This window comes from Chroicocephalus ridibundus, chromosome 1 (genome assembly GCF_963924245.1).
Source record: "Chroicocephalus ridibundus chromosome 1, bChrRid1.1, whole genome shotgun sequence".
Lineage (NCBI taxonomy): Eukaryota > Metazoa > Chordata > Aves > Charadriiformes > Laridae > Chroicocephalus > Chroicocephalus ridibundus.
Genome location: NC_086284.1, coordinates 161,752,656 through 161,772,832, shown reverse-complemented (window position 1 = coordinate 161,772,832; position 20,177 = coordinate 161,752,656). Strand labels below are relative to the sequence as shown.

General features: G+C 41.8%; 2 protein-coding genes across 2 annotated transcripts in view; one reads left to right on the top strand and one right to left on the bottom strand.

Annotated features, from left to right (window-relative positions):
• Nucleotides 1-20,177, top strand: part of SYN3 (synapsin III) — a 200,390-nt gene that overhangs the window by 68,336 nt on the left and 111,877 nt on the right. The window lies entirely within an intron of this gene.
• TIMP3 (TIMP metallopeptidase inhibitor 3) overlaps nucleotides 1,128-20,177 on the bottom strand; it is a 39,208-nt gene continuing 20,158 nt past the window's right edge. The window contains exons 2-5 of the mRNA XM_063321554.1: nucleotides 13,569-13,651; nucleotides 7,165-7,276; nucleotides 6,385-6,506; nucleotides 1,128-5,747 (exon numbers count right to left, since the gene is read on the bottom strand). Coding sequence (XP_063177624.1) covers nucleotides 5,550-5,747; nucleotides 6,385-6,506; nucleotides 7,165-7,276; nucleotides 13,569-13,651 — 515 coding nt within the window. The 3' untranslated portion in view covers nucleotides 1,128-5,549. The remainder of the gene's footprint in view (nucleotides 5,748-6,384; nucleotides 6,507-7,164; nucleotides 7,277-13,568; nucleotides 13,652-20,177) is intronic.

Sequence of the window (20,177 nt, the reverse complement as noted above, 5' to 3'; positions counted from 1 at the left end):
GCTTGGGCAAATTCAGGCCAGCCCTTTCCAGGTGGGGAGTCTGCCTCACAGGTTGCATCTACAGAACTTCTCAAGATCTTTTCGGGGTGCATCTTCACAGTATCCTGGGCCGTGAGAGGCTGAGAGGGCAAGGGCTTACACCAAGCAAGCTCTGTTGCAGTCATGGCTCCACCGAGTACCTGTGGAAGTTGCTCACCCACTGTGCATCAGCTTCTCCGGGTGTCAGATAGGAATATCATGATCCCCCTTTCCCACTGTATTTCTTCCCTTTCCCAGTGGCATTTTCAAGCCACACCAGTTAGCACTCGTAAAATACGCTGTGGTACTTTGATGGCTGACCCCCTGGAAGTGTTTATAACTATTGTTATGGTTTTACCTCTTTGCAATGTGATATACTTTAAGTAATGAAGTTCTCACATAAGAGAGCGCGTCATCCTTCTATGTCCAAAACTTTCCAAAGTTTACTTTCTAAACCTTTGGGTTAAAAATAGAACAGATTTTAAAATCTGTTTCATTCTTTCATCCATGTAGAGAATAGAGATTTTCCTAAAGTAAAAGCGAGAGCTGAAAATGCTCTTTCTGAAGCGTCCTTCTTGTGACAAGGTATTTTTAACCAGCCTTAAACAGTAAACCTGAAGAGAGGACACAAGGCTCTGACATTTCACAGCAGAGAAGATCCAAAAGATGAATGTCTCTTCCCTTTGCCACAGGCATGTACCTTTCAACCCTCCTCCCCATGATCAGTTTACTGGAAATAAGAGCAATCTGGCAACTTCTTCTAAGGTCCTTCTGGTGCTACGTGACAGCCATGACGACTGCCTTGCTCTGTAGTGACCCCCTACGGCCAGTTAACAAGTGGGATGCATTAACTTCAAAAGGGATTTTTCGCCTCTCCTGGGCTTATGACCCCAATAACCATTCTTAGAGAGATCAACCTCTTAAAAAGAGGGAAGGACTGCTGGAGGGATCTTTGCCAAAGCACAAGAACTGCTAGAGGTGGAATATCTGCTTTGGGCCCAATAAAACAGTATCAAGAAAGGGACGGAAATGAATAAATCCACTTGCAAATCCATTTGTGTACATCTGAAATGGACAGAAACTAATATAAGTGAAGCAGAGACAGAATGTCTGTGATAGAAATAAAACCACTTTACTGTTTAGAATAAAAGGACACTATAAAAAGTGAACATTATGCAACATTACCTTAAAAGACAATATACATTCACTGAATATAAAATTTATAAATAACATGGAGGAAAACTGTAAACAGTGCTAGAAAATTTAGCAACAAATACATTCCTTCCGGACAAGATTTTTCACACGGGTTTGGTTCCCTCCCCAAGTTTCCATGACTATCAGGAACAGCAGAGTGGCTCTATGAAGGAAGGACAGTGTTAGAGAGAAGGAGAAGCCAATACAGGCAAAGCAGCAGCAAACGTTTAGTGGATTTTTTTAAGATTTTCCTCAAGACTGGTAGCCCCAAAAGCCATTTATTCTAAAAAAGAACAAAAAATTTTGCAGTTCCCTACATTTTGTTCAGCCCTTCTAAGCTATACAATACATTGTAAGTGATTTATACTTTCAGAGACATCTGAAAGAATGGAAACTTGTTCCCATGGAGGCCTTTACTTCAAACAGGCTATACTGTAAAAAACACAACAGTGTGTTTCCCGTCACCGTGAGATACCAGTTCACTCCAGCCGCGTATGGACGGGATACAGTGATATAGTTAGGTTTTAGAATAGCCCTACCTAAAGGGCCACGTAACGCTTCAAAACATAGGAAATTTAGACCTAAAATGGCAGGTTTGTCCCATATAGGGGAGGGGGAAGCCTCCCACAGGAGGACGTTATTCAAGGTACTGCATGCACAGATCTCCTCCTGCTCTCTACCCCCTCCCATTTTGGAAAAGGAAAATCAAATTCAATCTTTCCCAAACCTTCAATACATTTTTCATATTTTTGGTAATTCGAAAGGGGAAAACACTCTCAAGGAAATAAGGAAAAATATCTATAAAGAGGAAAGTGAGCAGCAACTGTCTAGAAATGAGCTACGCTTTTTTCAATGTACTTTTAATAATGTTGGTATATCCAAAGCATAGGGGAGGGCAGGGGAAACCCTCATCTTGTACATGTCCAAAGGTCGTGCTCACATCAGCTGTGCCATTGACAGTTCCTCTGAGCTCAGGTTATGGGGTGAAGTGAGGAGCACGTCAGAGGTGACAGGAAGACATTTGTGCTGCTGCAAGCCATTGTATGCTCCATGGCGTAACATTTTAGGGAGAACTTCACACCTGCCTCCTCACATCTCCATGCCTGGTGTTCCTACAGACCGCATGGCCTGCTGTAATGAAGAGAGTTTTGTCCACTGGCAGGCAGAAGTGACTTAGCAAGACAGAAGAAAGGAGAGCAGACAGAAAGGAAGAAGTCTTTTGAGTCTGATTTAGAACCTGTTCAATCTATTTAGTGGCTCCCTCCCACTTCAAGGGAGCCTTCAGACAGGTTCTTAATGCAAGCACAAGCTAAAGCTTAGCCCAAGAAATACATGTCCCTGATAGCATGCACAGAAACAAAACTAAGAAGCCTCCCAAAAGAAATGTATTTTTACTGGATTCTTCCCCCTCCTTTAGGCTCCGCATTTTTAAAAGCCTTAACAACTGTTTCTTTACACAGCAAGGGGAAAGATTCGTTACCAAACCCCCACCCCTGCCGGTCTAGCTGTCTGCATCTCAGAAATATTTTACCGTCTGCAATATAAAATGGGAATACACTTCATTTTCTGGTAATGCATCTGCTGTTTTGTTGTTTACAAAGCATATAGCTACATTATATCCTACTTAGGGACACAGGTCCTCATAGTATTAGAATGCAAATATTTTCACAATAATTTGAGTGCAATACTGTGATGTCTCAGCTAGCTAAATGAATCAGTGACAGGTAAAATATGCAGAGCTGCAGCTTAATGAAAATTCAAATCAACACTTCACTGCATCGAGGGGCATTTTCATTTAGCCTTCCAAAGCTGTGAAAAGCGGCTGCAGCTCAAAGAGACGTCAGCTTTGCAAAGTCACCTTGAGCTTGAGGAGGACCATCTCCAGCGATGCCGACTCCACACGATGCAAACAGTGAGGATGGCGAGGCCGGCTCCACTCTGCCCTCAGTGACCCTCAGAGATTTTGTCAGCCATGCACAGCTTGAACAGAGATTGCTCCACTGTGCCCAAAGCCCAACCCCGTACTCTGCCAAAGGGGGCAACATTCTGGCCCACCACCTCATCCTATGATGGGTGCTGTGAAGCAACCTACTCTCCCTCTCATCTCCAACCCATGATTTAGGAGTAGTCACAGGGAAGAGGACTTCTGAAAAGTGTTCCAAGCCTGAATCACAGGAAAATCAAACAGACTTTCAATGTGTTTTGTGCTGCGTTGCCACTCAGAACAGCTGGAAAAAAAATACACAGCAGACCTAGGCACCTCTTACAGCAACTCTTTTAAAATGCCCTTTAAAGTTCACGTTAAAAATGAAAATGCACGCTTTTTGCTGCAACGATTCATCTAGTAAATGGGGCATTTCAGGGGACGTATGTTTGTCAGAGCTCTGGTAACATGCAAGGAATGTAAAAATGCACCAGGGCTGATCTCAGACACCCTTTCCTTTCTATTTGGCAGAGAGGTCCCAAACAACTCTCTGTAAATTGAGGTCACTGACTGTAAAATGCTGTATTGCCCCAAGCTGGATTCACTGCAACACTTTTTACTGCTGGTGGCAGCTCTGCTTTCTAAGTGGAATGAACTGAAGATATATGGAAACTTAAGATAAATAATCATAATAATACAAAAATGAAGTTAAGCATAATCTTCTCCCTGCCCAAGCCCTCCCCGTCCAAACCTCAGTCACCCATTTTGTCAGCACCCCTTCTTCACCATCATTAAAACTTAAAATACTTTTATTTGATAAGAAAAATTATATTATAGTTTTCTTAATAAAAAACAAAATAGAACGAAAAAAACTTCTCCAGTCAACAGCAAAGCACAAGACAGTAAGGCTCCTCCTCCCACATCACTGCAGGACATGGTGTGAGCACATGCACAGAGCTATGCTTAACAGTGCCCAGAGGGAAACACAGCACTTGACACAGAAGGAATCCTCTGGGCAGCTGAAATTTTATGATCCCAGCCAGCACTTATTAGGAGACCACTTTTCCTTGCCTAGCCCCCCCCTCCCCCACTTCCTTTCACTATATAAACAAATGCAGCTAGTGTAGCTGCAGGCGAGGAACAGCGGTGCAAGGAGGTACAGAGGAAACAATGACTGTAGCCACTACTGCAGATACACTGGAGCGTCAATATCTTAAGAACAACTCACTGACTCGGAATGTCAATATTTCTGTCTTTAAAACACAATCAAACCATTCTTTTGTTTATAACACCAAAAAAATTCCACATCCTGTCAAAAATAGCTTATGTCGTTATGTGTATATACATCTTAGTTCAGCAAAACACTATTTTGGCAATAGATTTTTTTTTATAGTAAGAGCTCTCGCAAGTCTCCCCTTTCCCTCTTCCATGTGATTGATTTACAGTTAGCATTTTTGCATCTGTTTGGTTTAAGGTGTTCACAAGCTGGTTTTGCTGTTGAAGCTAAGCTGCAAAAATGTCAGGGGACAATGATGCTCGAAACAGGATGGCACAGCACTTCATCTGCTCTGCTGTAGGTGTATTCACCTCCCTGAACATAGGGGATGGGGCTTTTGTTTTTTAAACAACAACAAAAAATACAAAATACTCTCTCTTGTTCTGGGGAAAGCCAGAACTTCAAATGTGCTGTTGTATTCACACTGTGACTGAATTAGCTAGGACAATCAGTCAACAATGCTTTTACCAGATGATGTGGTCAGCCACACCAGGTGAATTCTCCCACTGCTGGAGTCAATCACATTGCTACTCTCTCCCATAGAGGAGGATTTCTTTTGGACGTCATTTTTCCAGAGTTTAGGCTGGGTTTCTTTTCAGTTGGTTTCATTTGCCAATCTGATTAAGGAAACCTGTTTTCCTTCAAATAGATTTGTCTACGTATTTTCAGCACTTAGTGCATGAGGAGGGGTGACGGGAAGCCAGCACATAGAAGAATACAGTGCCTAATTGGCATAATTTTTAGATTTTTGTTTTCCTAAAAAAATAGAGATTATATTGCTACAGCTAACGATACATGTAAGAGAGCAAGAGCTCCATCTTTTTTCTTTTTTTTTTTTTTTTTCCCCTCCCACTTTTCCCTCTGGTGTGCAAAAGTAAGCTCCCAAATGTCATCTGATCAAAGTGAGTGGTATCAAAAAATGGAAAAGGTGATTACAAATTCAGTAAGGTAGCACAGACTTTTTTTCTTTTCTTTCCTTTTTTTTTTTCTTTTCTTTTTTAAGTGTTCGAAGTGCTAAAATTTGCATGAAAACAGGCACTAATTTCATTGTCATCATCATGATCTGGTAAGAGTTAGTGTCCAAAGGAAGATCAGCCACAAGTAAGGGAGAGGGGAGATAAGGAAGGGATAGCGTGCTCAGGGATCTGTGGCATTGATTATCGTTTTATCTGGAGGCGCCCATCCTCTATACCAGCTGCAGTAACCTTCCACCCTCTGGATGCAGGCATAGTGCTTCGCTTGGTATCCTGAGTGGCCGAAGTTGGAGAGCATGTCTGTCCAAATACACTCATTCTTGGAGGTGGCAAAGCAGGGCAAATAGTAGCAGGGCCTAATCTGCAATTTTAAAGAACAATCAGGTAAGGCTACATGGAAAAACAACATTATATAAAATGTCTTTTTAACAGAGAGAAGGGATTCAAAATTCCACTCCCTCCAACCTTGCTTACTAACCCAAATTTCAGCCTCAGTTCAATAAGCATGTAAGCATGTGCTTGGCTTCACATACATGGGTAATTCCAGAGTCAAAAGGGCTTGTCAGGTGCCGAAAAGTCGAGCTTGTGTCTATGTTTTTGCAGGCCTGGGGCCATGAACAAAAACCTTAGTGCCAGTGCCAGGCTGTGAGGCTTTGAGCACTCAAAATGTTTACACAGGAAAAAAGCTGGACATATCTTGCCAAGCCTCTGGTACCTGATTTCATTCACCTGCAAATGATTCTGCATGGATTATGAAAGCCTTCCCCAACCCCAATTAACTCCAACAGGGCATTAAAAAGGCATAGACTCTGCATTTTTATTTTGATTGTCTCTTCTCTGGTCTCAACACTAAAGCTGAGCTTTACATTTTCCCTGTAAAAATTGTTGTCCTCCATTTCTTCCTGGCTGTTCACCAGCATTATTGGTATTACCAGCCAGGGGAAACAGAATTCTAGGGTTTGAATGTCTTAATGCCACCTAATTAGAGATGCACATACCTTGCATCCACAACCCAGATGATAACGATGATTCAGTCCTTTACGCTGGGACAGAGTCAACCGGTCCCATTTCTCATACCAGTTGCACAGGCCAGTGTAAACCTTCCCTTCATATACGCGGCCTTAAAAACAGAGACGTGGTCACAAGTTAGCACTTCTTAGCTCGAGCACTTTTCTCGTTTCCTGAGATTGCTAATGTTCTCAATATGTTTGGCTTCAGTCACTGCTCAGCAACTGCTTTCTTTTTATTAACTGGTTCGGGAATGTCTGGCCAGCAAGATTACAGCACTTCTCTAAGTTAGGAGCGTTGTGCCAGCTGTAAGCACCAGCAACAACATGCAGGTGAGTAATGCTGTCAGGCTCCTCTCAACAGCAGAGCAAAGTGAATCGACACCTTCACTAGAAACAAAACTTGGCAACAGCCCCAGCAGCATGCAATTCTCCAGCTCATTCCAAAAGGGATCTTCCATTTCTGGCGCAGCTGAGTAGCAACAAGTTCCCTGTGACAGACATGCCAGCCCAGGTACAACAGCTGTGGACTGTCATACAGCACATGTGTCACAACATAGCTGGGTATAAAAGATAGTTCAGGAAAGAGAGGGAAATCTAGAGAGCAAAATGACTCTCAGCCTTAAAGAGCACTAAGCACCAAAATACTGTTGGCCATCTTAACACTTGGGAAGCTGCGTATAGAGCTGCCCACACAGTCGCCCATGTCCTTAGCAGGTGTATGTATAGAACAGAGAGGTTTTGATTATGAAGAAGTACACTGTCCTTTACCTGTAATCAGATATTGGTACTTGTTGACCTCTAACTTCACTCCACAAAGGCTCTCAGAGGCTTCTGTGTAGATGTACTGAACATGTGGCATTATCTGGAACCCCCTGTACATCTAGAGAAAGAATAAAATGCTTTAAGTAATCTTAAGATGACAACTTTTCATTTAGATTCTTTACAGTTTACCTTCCTAGACTGTAGTGGCAAGCAGTGAACTTTTAGTGTTTAGAAGGGTGAAGGACTAATGGCACAAGCCGGACTCTGATGGAAGTCTCCCCATCAGATCTGCCGGTAAAGCAGAATACACACCTGCTAACAAGCCATTGCATTTCAGCACAGGGACCACTTTTCCCCACTCACACTAGTCCCAGTGGCACTGAGCGAGCGAAGTGCCAACACTCTGAACAATTTTTTCCCTTACATAGCTCATAATTAGGGAGAAATTAACGTATTTCAAGTTTGGAATCTTTTTCCTTCATGTGATTTAAACAATTTCTTCTGAACTAAGGGATTTTTCTTTTAAACAATGACCCTATTTTCCAGTGTTGCTGCTGTAAGAGTTTCAAACCTTTGGCACCTGATCTAAGTCATCAAGCCAGACACCTCCTTCTCAAACACTTAGCATATGCAACTCCTGCTGACCTCAGCAAGGATTTAATGTTTCTCTAATTAAATGAATGCAGAAATAGAATTCTACCCCATCTCCTAAAATTAGCTCAGTACTGATGGGCATCATAAAGAAAATATCATGTATACATAATCCCTCTACACTCCTTCTCCTTTTTCATAATCTTTCTTACAGTTCAGTTTAATTGAAATATGAACCCACAGATATATTGGCAGTCAGAAATTAGTATGTGTCCCTATCTGACCTGACCTTACCGCTGCAATTTAGGGAAACTCATGCCCATCTGTTAGTAGCATAATGAAGTCTCTGCATAGCAATGAAACAACCACTGCATGTGTACATTGGACCCAATAAAACATGTTCTATTTCTGAAACACTGAGGATGATTTTCCTGCAAATTTCACCTTTAAAATTTGTTTATCTTTTCAAAGCACTCAGTCTCTCTTTTTTCCCCCACCTATTGTAAGAATGGCCATGTTTAAATGTTAAAGGAAAACAGTAAGAGTCAGAGAGAATCACAGTTGCAATGCATTTCCAGCCTGTCCTTTTCTCTGTCAGTTTTATTGATAGAGAGCACATTCACATTCAGTTTAACTGTAAATATTAAAGTGAGGCAAAAGAGGAAAAAAAATCCCAGGTAATCCCAGAGCTACAGATCCTTGGTGCTGTGTCACCTAAGCTGCAGTATTCTCCTCCAAGCTATATTTTATTTCTTGAAGTCCTCTATTATCCCAGGGTATTTCACTATTCCTCCAGCTCCTTTAAAAACAAAAAAACCTTTTTATTTCTGAAAGTTGTCTGTTGATTTAACAGGTTTTATGCTAGGCCCAGATACTGCATATTAAAATATAAAAAAATACTACTAATTCTACTACACTGAGAGATCCAACTATCTTCTGGGCATCCATGAAATGTCTGCCAGGTTTTTTTCTCCTAAGTTATACCACCCCAATCAGCATAATAATATTATAACAGTATCACAACTCAGTAACAGCACTTTTGTGTACAGTAAAAGACATGCTAAAGCGTTTGCATTTTCCAGCCTTCCTTCTACACCCAGTGTGCAAGGAAATATGCAAGGAAAGCATTTTTCTAAATTAATCCTACTGTATCAACAAAAGCTCACAGATCATGTTTGGAATACACCCCTGTGTCCGTAAGTGAGCAGAATCTTTTAATGAATATAGAAGAACTGAACTTTGCCTCATCTCTACTTTATCCCTGCAATTTTCTTGGTATCGGATGATCTACTCAGATTTTCCAATTATGCTCAAGATAGCTGGAGATCTAGGTTCTGGCATAGGCATCCTGTCTGTCCTTGGATAAGTTATTTATCCCTCAGTACACTGTTGTTCCTCAGAGTGTTCCTGTAGAACCACTCTGCCTTGCTTCCCAAGAGTACTGTGAGGAAAGGCACACAGACTAAAGATCGTGTTCAGACCCCATTCTAGTGGGCGTCACAACTAGAAGCTATGATAACAATATCTAAGCAGATAAGACTAGTTATGATAACAGCTGGGGCTGCCCAGTCTCTCCAGGCAGCGTACTGCAGAGAGCCGTATGCTGTGCATGTGCAGTACCAGTGATCTGTCACTCAGAGTGCTAAGCTCCAAGTAGTGTTGGGCTAATTAAGTATCTGTGCTATAAAGTCTACATAGGCACACTTTGAGCCCATTCTCCCCCTTGCAGAAAGGGCTACAAGCTAGACTAATCATTCCTCTGAGAAGGTGCTCAGGCCCTTCCTATAGGACCCTTACAGTCGTCATTCCTTGCATCTTCTGCACCATCAAGCTCAACACGACTGCCTATGAAGTAACTACTGATGCTGAACTGGGGTTTGGTTTTCAACCCCTGGACCTAATTTCCTGTTCATGTTACCATCAGGGACACCACTGCCAGGGTTCCTGAAGGAAGCATGCTCAGCCTCTCAAAAAGCACTTCAGCTCACCCCTCAGTGACCCTTATTGATGCTAGCAACTGTCACGCTAATTGACCCAGTGCTGGGGGCAGACGGAGTCTGCCTCATCCTCTGATGACTAAAGAAAATTCACCATGACCTTGGTCCTCAGTGGAGGAAAAAGAAAATTTGGCACGGGGGAATTTTCTACAGATGCTCTCTTTCAAAACAAATAAAACAATACCTTAAGCATTATTTTTGGATACACAAGATATCCTGGAAGTGCTATTAGACCAGTCAGAAGAAAACCAACCATAAAGCTAGCCTCTCTCCTAACTGCTACCCTCGGAGTCCTCCTGTCGCCACAAATGCGTATTTTTGGAAGCATAATGACAGGGAACAAAGTATTAGCGAGCATCACATGGTGGTGTCTGCTGGAGCTACGCTATTGCCAGCTGTGTCAGCATTCCCCTTAGCAGCCCCCAAACTGCCTCTGAAATGCACATGCAAATCCCATGGTGGTTCCTGCTGCATAATTAACTTCACCCTGTGATACAATGTTCTTCCCTCTATCCCGCCCATTTGAGGTCGCACTAGATACCAAGGTTGGAGTCATCTTGCCTAACCTTCAGCTACCTAAAATTTAGACACTTCATATGAATTAGGCATCCTCTCTAGTCAAACACCAAGAACAGGCACCTCTAGAACAATCTCAGCCCATCCTAAAACAGCTGTCTACAACTGCTGGGCTGAATTACACTTTGGTGGTATCCTGTCCCTCTCCATTGACAATCAAGAGAGCAGGAAGGACCCAACACCTCATTTTAGTCTGTCTAAAATTAAACTAAATTAATCCCACCCTACTTCTTTCCTCTTGGGACTATCATGTTTCACCCCTTAGACTCATTTTACAGATAAGCAACAAACCAAGGAAAGCCTCCTTGCTTCTGGCAGCCTGTGCAGAGTGCTGCCATGGTCAACAAGGACTGTTTGTGCACATGGAGAAGAAATATCTTATCTCCTTGTTTCCTTTGCAGTTTCCTGAAATAGGTTTGGGCTATTCTCAGAATGCACTGCAGCATCACAGAACATGCAGGGGTTAGGTGTGTCCTGTGCAGATTTCTGACACGTGATCTTGAAATATAGCAGTGGGTGGAGGCAGAAGTTACTTGAAAAAGCACAAGGCCTTTTCAGACAACAAACCTGAATGCTAGAAAGCCTGGCACTGTTCTGTGCCTGCGGGCTGACCTTGTGCTCCAGCCCAGTCCCCAAGCTGGTTTAGTTGTGAAATTCAGCAATGAGTTCAGGAGTGTTAGTGAGAGCAAGAATCAGCCACAGCAAACTCCAAGGAACCCATGAAAGAAATACAAAGATTGTTTGTTGCCTTTTAAGGCTCTCAATGCTTTTCACAGGCAATTCAGTACACACTGATAGACTAAATGGCTTGTTTATTTTTCACCTGCAGGTGCAGACGGGTTTATAGGTGGCCAAAAAACACTGATGTTAGTTTTATCTTCAGAGTTGTTCCCATGCAGCTGTGCAGGGCCACAGGCCTCCTTAGTTTTCTTTTCAGCAGGAGGACAGTCAGCTTTCATTGGGGTGAGCAAGGGAGAGATTTGCTGCGTCATTCTGAGCTCCCCTACTGTATGGAGCTGAATCCCTCTTTATACTGAAGTCTCTAAGCTCAGCAGAAAGACAGCAGGGTTTCAAAGAAGACGCTTGGTTTGTTTGTTTATCAAGAACTATGTCCTCCGGACATTCCAGTTCTACTGAGCACTTTGACTACTTCAGGTTTCTCCCTGCCAAAGGTCATAGTTAAATGTGCATGCAACATCTCAACAGCCCACCATCTATGTAGCAGGCATACAGGCAGTTTGACCAACACACCATTTCCCTGCTAAAATCATTCTTGCTTTTGTTGGACACGTAGCTTCCTAACAAAACACTGTGTAACTGCTCCTGCAAAAAGGCAATTGTTCTCTTGTAGCCTCGGCACAAGGACACTGCAGATTACTGCAGTATCTACTGTAAACACCCTGACCCTGTGCTGCAGAATAACCCAATGAAAACAGCCACGACAGGCTCAGACATCTTATTTAAGGATTGACATGATGGTCTCCATTGACAGTAGAGTGGCTGCTGCTCCACTCAACATGCTCACACCTTGCCTGGGCTTATGTTCCTCCCATAGCAAAAGACACATAGAGGCCTTTTCTATTCATAGCAGGGACACTGCTGCAGGCTCCTGGCTCAGAGGAGGAATGCTTAATGCTGTTCCAAAGAACTCTGACATTGCAGCTCACTGGCTGACAATGGAGAAGGCCGAATTATTAGTTATGAGAGAGGCTAGCGTTATGGTTGGTAAAGGGTAGTGATTAATTTTGGGAATCACTGTTATTCTAGATAACTGCTAGACCCTGTTCATGGTCCTATGTTAGACAGGAAGCACCAAACTCTTGGAACTGAGTAGGAGGGAAAGTAGGGGTCCTGGACAGATGGTGATGAAATCAGAAAAAGAAAAGTTGATGAAGCCACTGCAGCATGTGGATGTTGAGTAGTTTTGTGAAGTGCGGTATGCTTGTTGAGCTGGAGAGTGACAAGAGTGGACAAGAACAGCAGAGTGCCGCGAGCCTGATAAGGCCAGAGGCAGCCATCCAAAAAAAAAAAAAAAAAGGGGGGGGCAAAAAAAAAGGCAACATAACCTGTTGCCTTTTTGACAGATACAAGTTAATCAACAAATATGTATTTCCTTTTGAATCTTAAAAATAAATTTTTAAGATTAAGGAAATTTGTAAGCCCAGCACCTCATGCCCTCTTATTCAAAGTGCAAGCATTCCACTCCAGTGGAAGAGCCATGCCAGGACCAGCTTTGGCTACATGTGCGGTTTTGCGACAGCTTATGAAACAGGCTTTGCGTCTCCTCCTCCCAGCTTTCGTGCTTAGCTATAAACTGCCTTATAAAGAGAGTTACTGTTATAAGGCAGGGAAGTGACTGTTTTTTTCTGAACGTTTACTTTGTCTAATATGTTTCAGATTTCTGCAGTCTCTGCCAAGCTTTTCCATTCCCTTTCTTTTTTTTCTTTTTTTTTTTTTTAAAGACATAAACCAGTCTTATGACTGGAATGGCATAGCCAAGAAAAACAATCTAGGGCTGATTTTTAGCATTACATAACAAGGAGTCAGTTTAAGAAAAAAAAAAAAAAAACAAAACAAAACTAAGTCCAAAGCATCAGGTTGAGTGCAGTTTGTGCAGCACAGAATTAGAGTTCTGAAGACAGGAACTAGAGATACCAAGCAACTGGTGGAGGAGATCTACCTCTTTTCATCTCTGAGTCAGTACTTTACAGCTCTTCTGAGCTGATGATATTTGAAAGCTACAGAGTTTGGTTTAGCTTTATGTAAAGACTTCACTATACAAGTTTCATTTGTTCTATACATAGAAAAAAATGCCATCATTCTAACTGGTGGTGACAAAGAATGCAAGGCAAGAAGAGATGACAGACCCCCTACCACCACCACATCTTGAATTTAATGAAAGTGCTGCATGGAAAAGCTTGCATTTCCACAGTCTTACACTGTGTGTGTTGAACACAAGCAGGACTCCAGTATCTACAGAAGCCCATCTGGCATCTTTTACTGCAAGAAATTTTAAAAGTAAAGAAAGAATTCAGGTATTCAGCATCGTATTCAGGAATGACCTCATCCTGCTCCTTTCCCCTCTCCAGGCAAATTTCTACAACTGCTGGTTACTTTCCATTCTGTCTGAGCAATACAAAAAGTTGAGGTGCTGTTATTTTAAGTATGCAAACTCAGTTCATTGTTACTTGTTAATCAGAATCATTATCATATCTACAACCCTATGTGAAATGTCTGCAAAAATACCTTCATCTGCTTGACTGTATATCGCATCGTTCCAAATGGTCCATCTTTCATGAGCTTCTTCCCCACAACTTTAGCTCGGATCACTGTCAAAGAGAGGAAAAATACAACAAATTATAAACAGCTTTACACAACATTTAGGCTAGACCCTCCACTTCAAAAAAGCCACTTAGATAAATTATTCTGCAAAATAAAACAAAACTCCAGGCCAGCCTTCCTCTCAATTTATTCTAAATCTCGCACACAATGAAGTCATGTAAAATGGGATGTCAAAGTAAGCATTTCTTTAGAAGAAATCAGTTCTGTGTGAAGAATAAAAACAAGCATTATTTATGTTGAAACCTCACTGAAATCTGCAAAGCAGACTATAGCTGGAACCAGGGCAGGTTAAAATATTTCCACCAAGCCACTGGGATGAAGTTTGTATTTAACATCTTAACTCTCAACATACAGAATGACGTTCAACAAGATACTACTATTAAATTGTTCGTTGGGTGCCCAGTGCAGCTTCTGTTTCCCAACAATCACAGTATAGTACAGCGCACTGCAATATCCTGTATCTGAGGATTTCACTACAGCTGCCACCTTTCAGATACCACAAAATTCCCAACAAATAGCTCCCTTGAACAAATGGCTACTCTACAAAAACAGATTGTTCAGCAACCATCAAGTCCACAGTGAAAGCTGCCAGGCCAGCCAGAAGCCACCTGGAAGACAAACTAAAGCTGACCCATCAGACCTTATGTACACTGCACTTCATTTCTTCATGGATAGTAAGGGGCAGTGTGTGTGCGTCTGTGCACACAGCATCCAGCCTGTAACCATACCTCCATTGTAACACGGACACACCGCAGCAATGCCAACTGTGCCCAGGCTATCATAGATAAGGATTTTGAGGTCACTCGGATCTAGTGGGTAGTTTACAGTGAGTACTTAAGGAAGATTTCTCTGATCATTTATTTTTGGGACATTCCACAAAAGAAACTATTACTGTTCCATCAGTTGTCTTTGAAAAAGTTCTGCAAAGCTCATTTCAGCAGAGGAGCAAAGCTTAGTGACAGGGCAGGCATTATTCAGCTGAAGTCCACTCCCCTAGAACAATCATATCACATTATACAAGCAGCAGAAGTGGCTTAATTTTTACAAGGGCTGCAGAAAATGAGATTGGAGAAGATCAGTCCTGGGAAGAATAAGGATCACTGTTAGAAAACCCTGTACCCCAAATGCCACTCATACAAACAACAGGACAAAAAAAATAAAGAACTCAAAATTCCATCAATCAAGAGAAACATCAAAACAATATAACTGTGCAAATCTTACCTAAAATCTTATTCATCAAGCTACTCATTACAAGGGCTATGAAAGCTATTCTGTAGAATAATCCAAAGAATGCAACATACTCATAACACGAGTAATAATATACATAAATCCCCCAGAAACCCCTTTTTTGTGGAAGAGGAGATATAATCTACTTTTGCATAAAGCATATATGGGTACACCATTGCAAACAATGCACTTCTGCTGAATATACAGCCCAACAATTCCAGACCACTAAAATCCAGCAACTAAACCAGACCTTGTACGTCATTTCCTCTGAGCCTGTGAAGGTCCTGACCATAACTCCCTGCACAGGACAGAGGTGCTGCTTTCACAGCAATCTTTCCAGCATTTCATCTGTGTTTTGTTGAATGTATCATATTAATGCACCACAGAAAACAATTCAGTAAAAAGCAGAAAGGCATGGAAGGGAGATAAAGCAGTGGAGGTACTCCTTTGCAAGCAGGAAAACCCAACAAGTTATTATTTGCATTACAGCACTACCTAAAAGCAGCAACAAAGTTCAGGGATCCATTTTGCTAGGTATACAGGACATTAAACAAACACCCTGTTGCTTCTTAGCTCATTTAGGTTTCAAACAGCTGTAGAAGCCCACTGGAAGAAATGGGAAAGAGACTTAAGTTTTTGTTCACTACCTAGACCGAATTACTGAGGCAAAAAGCTTGTCCCAACCTTCTGAATAATCTGAAAAACAGATTTAAAGAAAGAGATAGTCTGGTTATATACACCAGTTCCTGGAAATTGTTCCATGAGAATGGTGTGAAATGAAGATAGACTCACTCTGCTCTGATTTATATCCTGTGCTTCAGCCAGACTTGTCAAATAAATTCTAAACGACGTAAGACAGTCCTGCTGGCTTTGATTCAAAGGACCAACAAAACCTTCATTCATTCAGTGTAAAACTTCATTCTTTTTTTTTTTTCAAAATTCTATTATCCAGTGGCAGTAAATGCCTGTACAATTTTATTGATTCTTCTATGTAACAAGTTGTTCAAACTTCAATTTACTTTCTTCTTCGTAATTTAGTAGCTATATTGAAGCATGTCCTTGAGGACTGCAAATATCTTCAAAGAACTATGTTCTTCCATTCGTTGCCCCCAACTACCACAACCACCAGTGAAGCTGTAAGAACCAGACTGCCTAAGGGTCAATGAGAAAGAACACAATTTCTTGATTCAAGGCTTTGTGAATTCCAGGGCACTTCATTAATGCTGGAGTCTATAGCAGAGGCCGTCAAAAGTCTTATCTTCATCTATTGCATATCTGATAATACACTGAAATTGAAAAACCTGGTGTTTGCCCAACACATATGAAATCAATAATGAAATCTTATTTCTTACTGATAATGATAAGAAATATATTAAAAGGTAATATCGCAAAACGCCAGGGTTTCCAAAACAGAACACAGTTAGCATAAAAGATGACAGGCACATTCGCAATTGCTGACAAAATATCTAAACCCCCATTTGCTTCATGTACTTCACTGCTAGCTTAGCAGCCCTTTAACTTCTAGTTAGAGTAGCACAGCCACTTCAGAAAGAAACCAACTTTTATTTATGGACTAATCAACAGCTTCACCACAGGGCCAAAGATTCAAAACACGCATCTACACTAGCATGTAACTGCATCTGAATTTCAACTAACACTACCCTTGCAAGCAGGTGGAAGGATCTGTATTTTCATATTAATGTTCCCCAGTAAAGTTAGAGAAGAAAACCGTCCTAGTAAATTCACCTAGTAAAATCCATGAAAAACCTTCATGTGGGCTGTCACTTCAAGCCTTTTATAAATGGGTGAAGCCCTCTGTATCTCAGAGAAGTTGCCTTTATCACCCAAATGGCAATTTTTTTCTAGGCAAGTTCCTTCCTTTACCAAAAAGCTAGGAATGAACAAAGAACCCACATATTGAAGGAAAAGTCAAGCTGTTGGCCAAGGAGTAGAGGATCCTCCAACTTAAGTCTACCCTCTGTATTTTGTGAGGCTAAATTCACACTCCCTAAGGATTAGATGCATCTGGGTAACTGGAGAGAAATGCTGGATGGACAGGACTACTCATGTCCAGCTTCATCACCCTAAGCCTCCACGCATGACAGACACTTGTAAACCTGCCCAGAACAGAGTTCTAAGCTGCAGATCTGCAGCCACATGTTTCCCAGTTCCAATCTTTGCTCCTTCAAGCCACCGCTCACCAGTTACACTGCTGGACCACTCTTCACACCTGGTCAGAAGATAAAGAGCACTGATCGTAACTGAGCGGGAGGTGTGCATACTTGCCAGAGGAATTTTTCACCCTCTGCATATTATCAGAAATTTACAGTATTTCTTAGAGTATTACAGTGTATTACAGTATTTCAAATTCAGTACATGTTGTGTTAATGAAATCAACTGTTTACTTCTGGGGATTCCTAGTGCTTGAGCAGAATGAGTGCTGTGACTTCTCCCCTGAACTCCTTCCTTCTCCCTGAAGCTCTATTACAGTCCTGCTATTACTGATGGGAAACTTTATCCCACACAAGTGGTCACCAAAATAGCTGCATATTTTTAAACCACAATCCCTTTGAAGTACTGCCTACGAAAATACTCCAAGATGAATGTTTCTCAGTACTTTGGGGTTTCAGGTCAGGTCACTTTGTGGGACTGGAGCAGTTGGCAAGGTCTCATGAATGATTTGTAATTATTTATGAAAAGTTAAATTAGATGAGGATATAAATCTTGATAAGCATGGCAGCCATACCGTGATTCAGAGAGGAGAAAACATATGCGCTGCTTCTCAACATTTGACATGATTTTAAAATTGAGAGAACAGAGAGAAAGAAAAATGGATATTTAGTTGATATTTTAAAAAAATATTAAGAAAATAACCTGCTGTGTTTGAGGATTCAAGAAATACATCTCACAATGTATCACAAATGATTAATGTATTTATCTCTTTTCCCTTGTTTTTGTTTTTTTTTTTTAATGTAAAATAGCTTAGTGCTTAGGAAATCAGAGATGGCTGAGATTTACCACAGGACTAGAAGAGTGCAAACAGCTAATGGTTTGTATTTCACTAGCATCTCTAGAGTGGTACAAACTGCCTGCATATGCAAGTATACACACAAATACAGAGAAAAATCACATATTTTACAAATGTCACTGGATGAGGTCTTATAAAGGCAAACAAATGAGAATAGGCATAGGAGAAAAAGGCCCTCTACGTACTTTTATTTGCCCAAATGCACACATAACTATCTCAAGCACTCTTTATCACTTACTCCGTGGCCATTTTCCCAAGGATTCATAGGAAAAATAAGCCTAAAGGTCAGATATGAAGCAGAATAGGACACTGGCTTTATAGCTGCCATAGCAGAAGGCATTATTTTCGTGAGGCAAGGAGTGGACAAACAGGCAACGACCGACGTAAGGGAAGTGGACATGTGAGATTAAGGCAAGCTTTTGCCAAGCTGAGGAAACAACATGGTGAAAGACTCGTAATTACCAAGTCATTTCATCCAGGCACACACTAGCTACTACACGTGTAGTGCCTCTTTTTCCCCAACGGAAAAGCAAAGGCATCAACTGTCTTAGTTCAGTCCAGCCACTAGATGGTGACACTATCACAAATCTCACCTTCCATTAAGGAGGGGGCAGTGGTACATGCACAAGCTAACACCACAAATCCCACTTGCATGCCCAACTGCACCATGAGAACCAGATGCTTTCATGCAAGTCGGCTGGTTGTCATCCATAAACAGCATTTTAACTGCAGGCATACACCCTTTAGAGACCAGGATTTGCTCCAAACCCATCTCCCTTGTAACCAATTATCATGAATGGCTCAGGCAAGTAACAAACGCTACACTTCTCGTTATTGTTTCAAGAATTTATTTTATTGGTGTGCAATATGAGTATTTTTAAGTGAGAGGTTTGGCTGAGATGCATGCTCACTGCATTTAAGCGAGTGAAGGATGTGGAGGATTCGTGTTGTTTACTAATGGAGACACAGGGGACAAGTTATTCTGCCAGTCCATTCTTTGACATCCAAATAGCGGCAAAATAAAATACATTGGGAGCAGCAAAGTGACCAGGAGGCTGAAGAAAGGCTCCTTCTATCCTGAGGCCACTGACTGCACTAGGAACTGGACAGCAAAACCAACCCCCAACAGAATGGTGCACTTGGAAATGCCGCCTTGACATTAGACATAGGGGGCTGGTTGCGATTTTATTCATCCAAAGACTGTGGAAGGGCTCACTTCCAAAAGCAATACACTAAGAACTTTTTACCAACTTTATTAGCAGTTCTCTTACTCAGCCTGTCTCACAAAAACTCCTTACTGTGCTGGTACATGCTGGAGGGCTCACATCATGCAGGGCTAAGACCTGAACATACTGAGGTATTCATTTATTCTGGCATTTATGGGTGTGTCTCCTAACCTGGTCAAGGCAGGATGCTTTTATACACAGATTTTTCTAGCGTTGGTGATGATGGTGCTGCTACAAAGACAAAATTGCTGTGGCTGTCTTGCTCACTCTCTCTCATGAGCTGCGTTCCTTTTCCCACTCCCCCCTGGCTGATCTGTTAGCAATTATTACCAACGCTCTTGGCTTCCCTTAAAGCAGAGGGCCATAACTACAAGTGGATTGGGTCCTTTGGACTGGAAGTCTGGCCCAGCTATACGCAGCCTCTTGGGAAGCTCTATTAAACTGCCTGGTGGCTGTAGGCATGTATGAGCAGCAAGTGGGTGGGATCTGCTTTGGAAGGGGGACAAGAAAGCAGCCTCTCACCCATTCCTCCACTTCTACAGCAAAGCGGAATGGAGAGGGAAATGCTGATGACAGCAGGGGATTCATTAAGAGGGAAAAAAACAGATAGAAGTCTCCAGTCTGTTTGATGATCTGTCTGTACTGAAAGTCACCTCCTCCTACATAACCAAAATAGAATTATTTTACAAATTAAGAGTACTGAATTTGAAAACTTCTTGCAAAGCGCAAGAAGGCTGAAAAAATACAGTAGAGGAGCTTCCTCTTGCCTCATTCCATCATGACTTCCAGCCAAAGCCACAAGAGCAAAGCAAACCTCTTTGTCTTGGAAGAAGCCAAATCCAGCTGTGCTGGTACACAGCATCACCAGAGAACCTCATCAAGAAAGCAAAAAAAGGTAGTAAGAGGTTCACTGCTGGCTGGCTTCCTTTCATACCCCTCAGCAACAAACTAGCTCCCAGTACTGGCAGTCCAAATCTTGACCTCTTGCCTTTTCAAAGCACTCTCAGGAACACTGACCAAGAAAGAGCACCT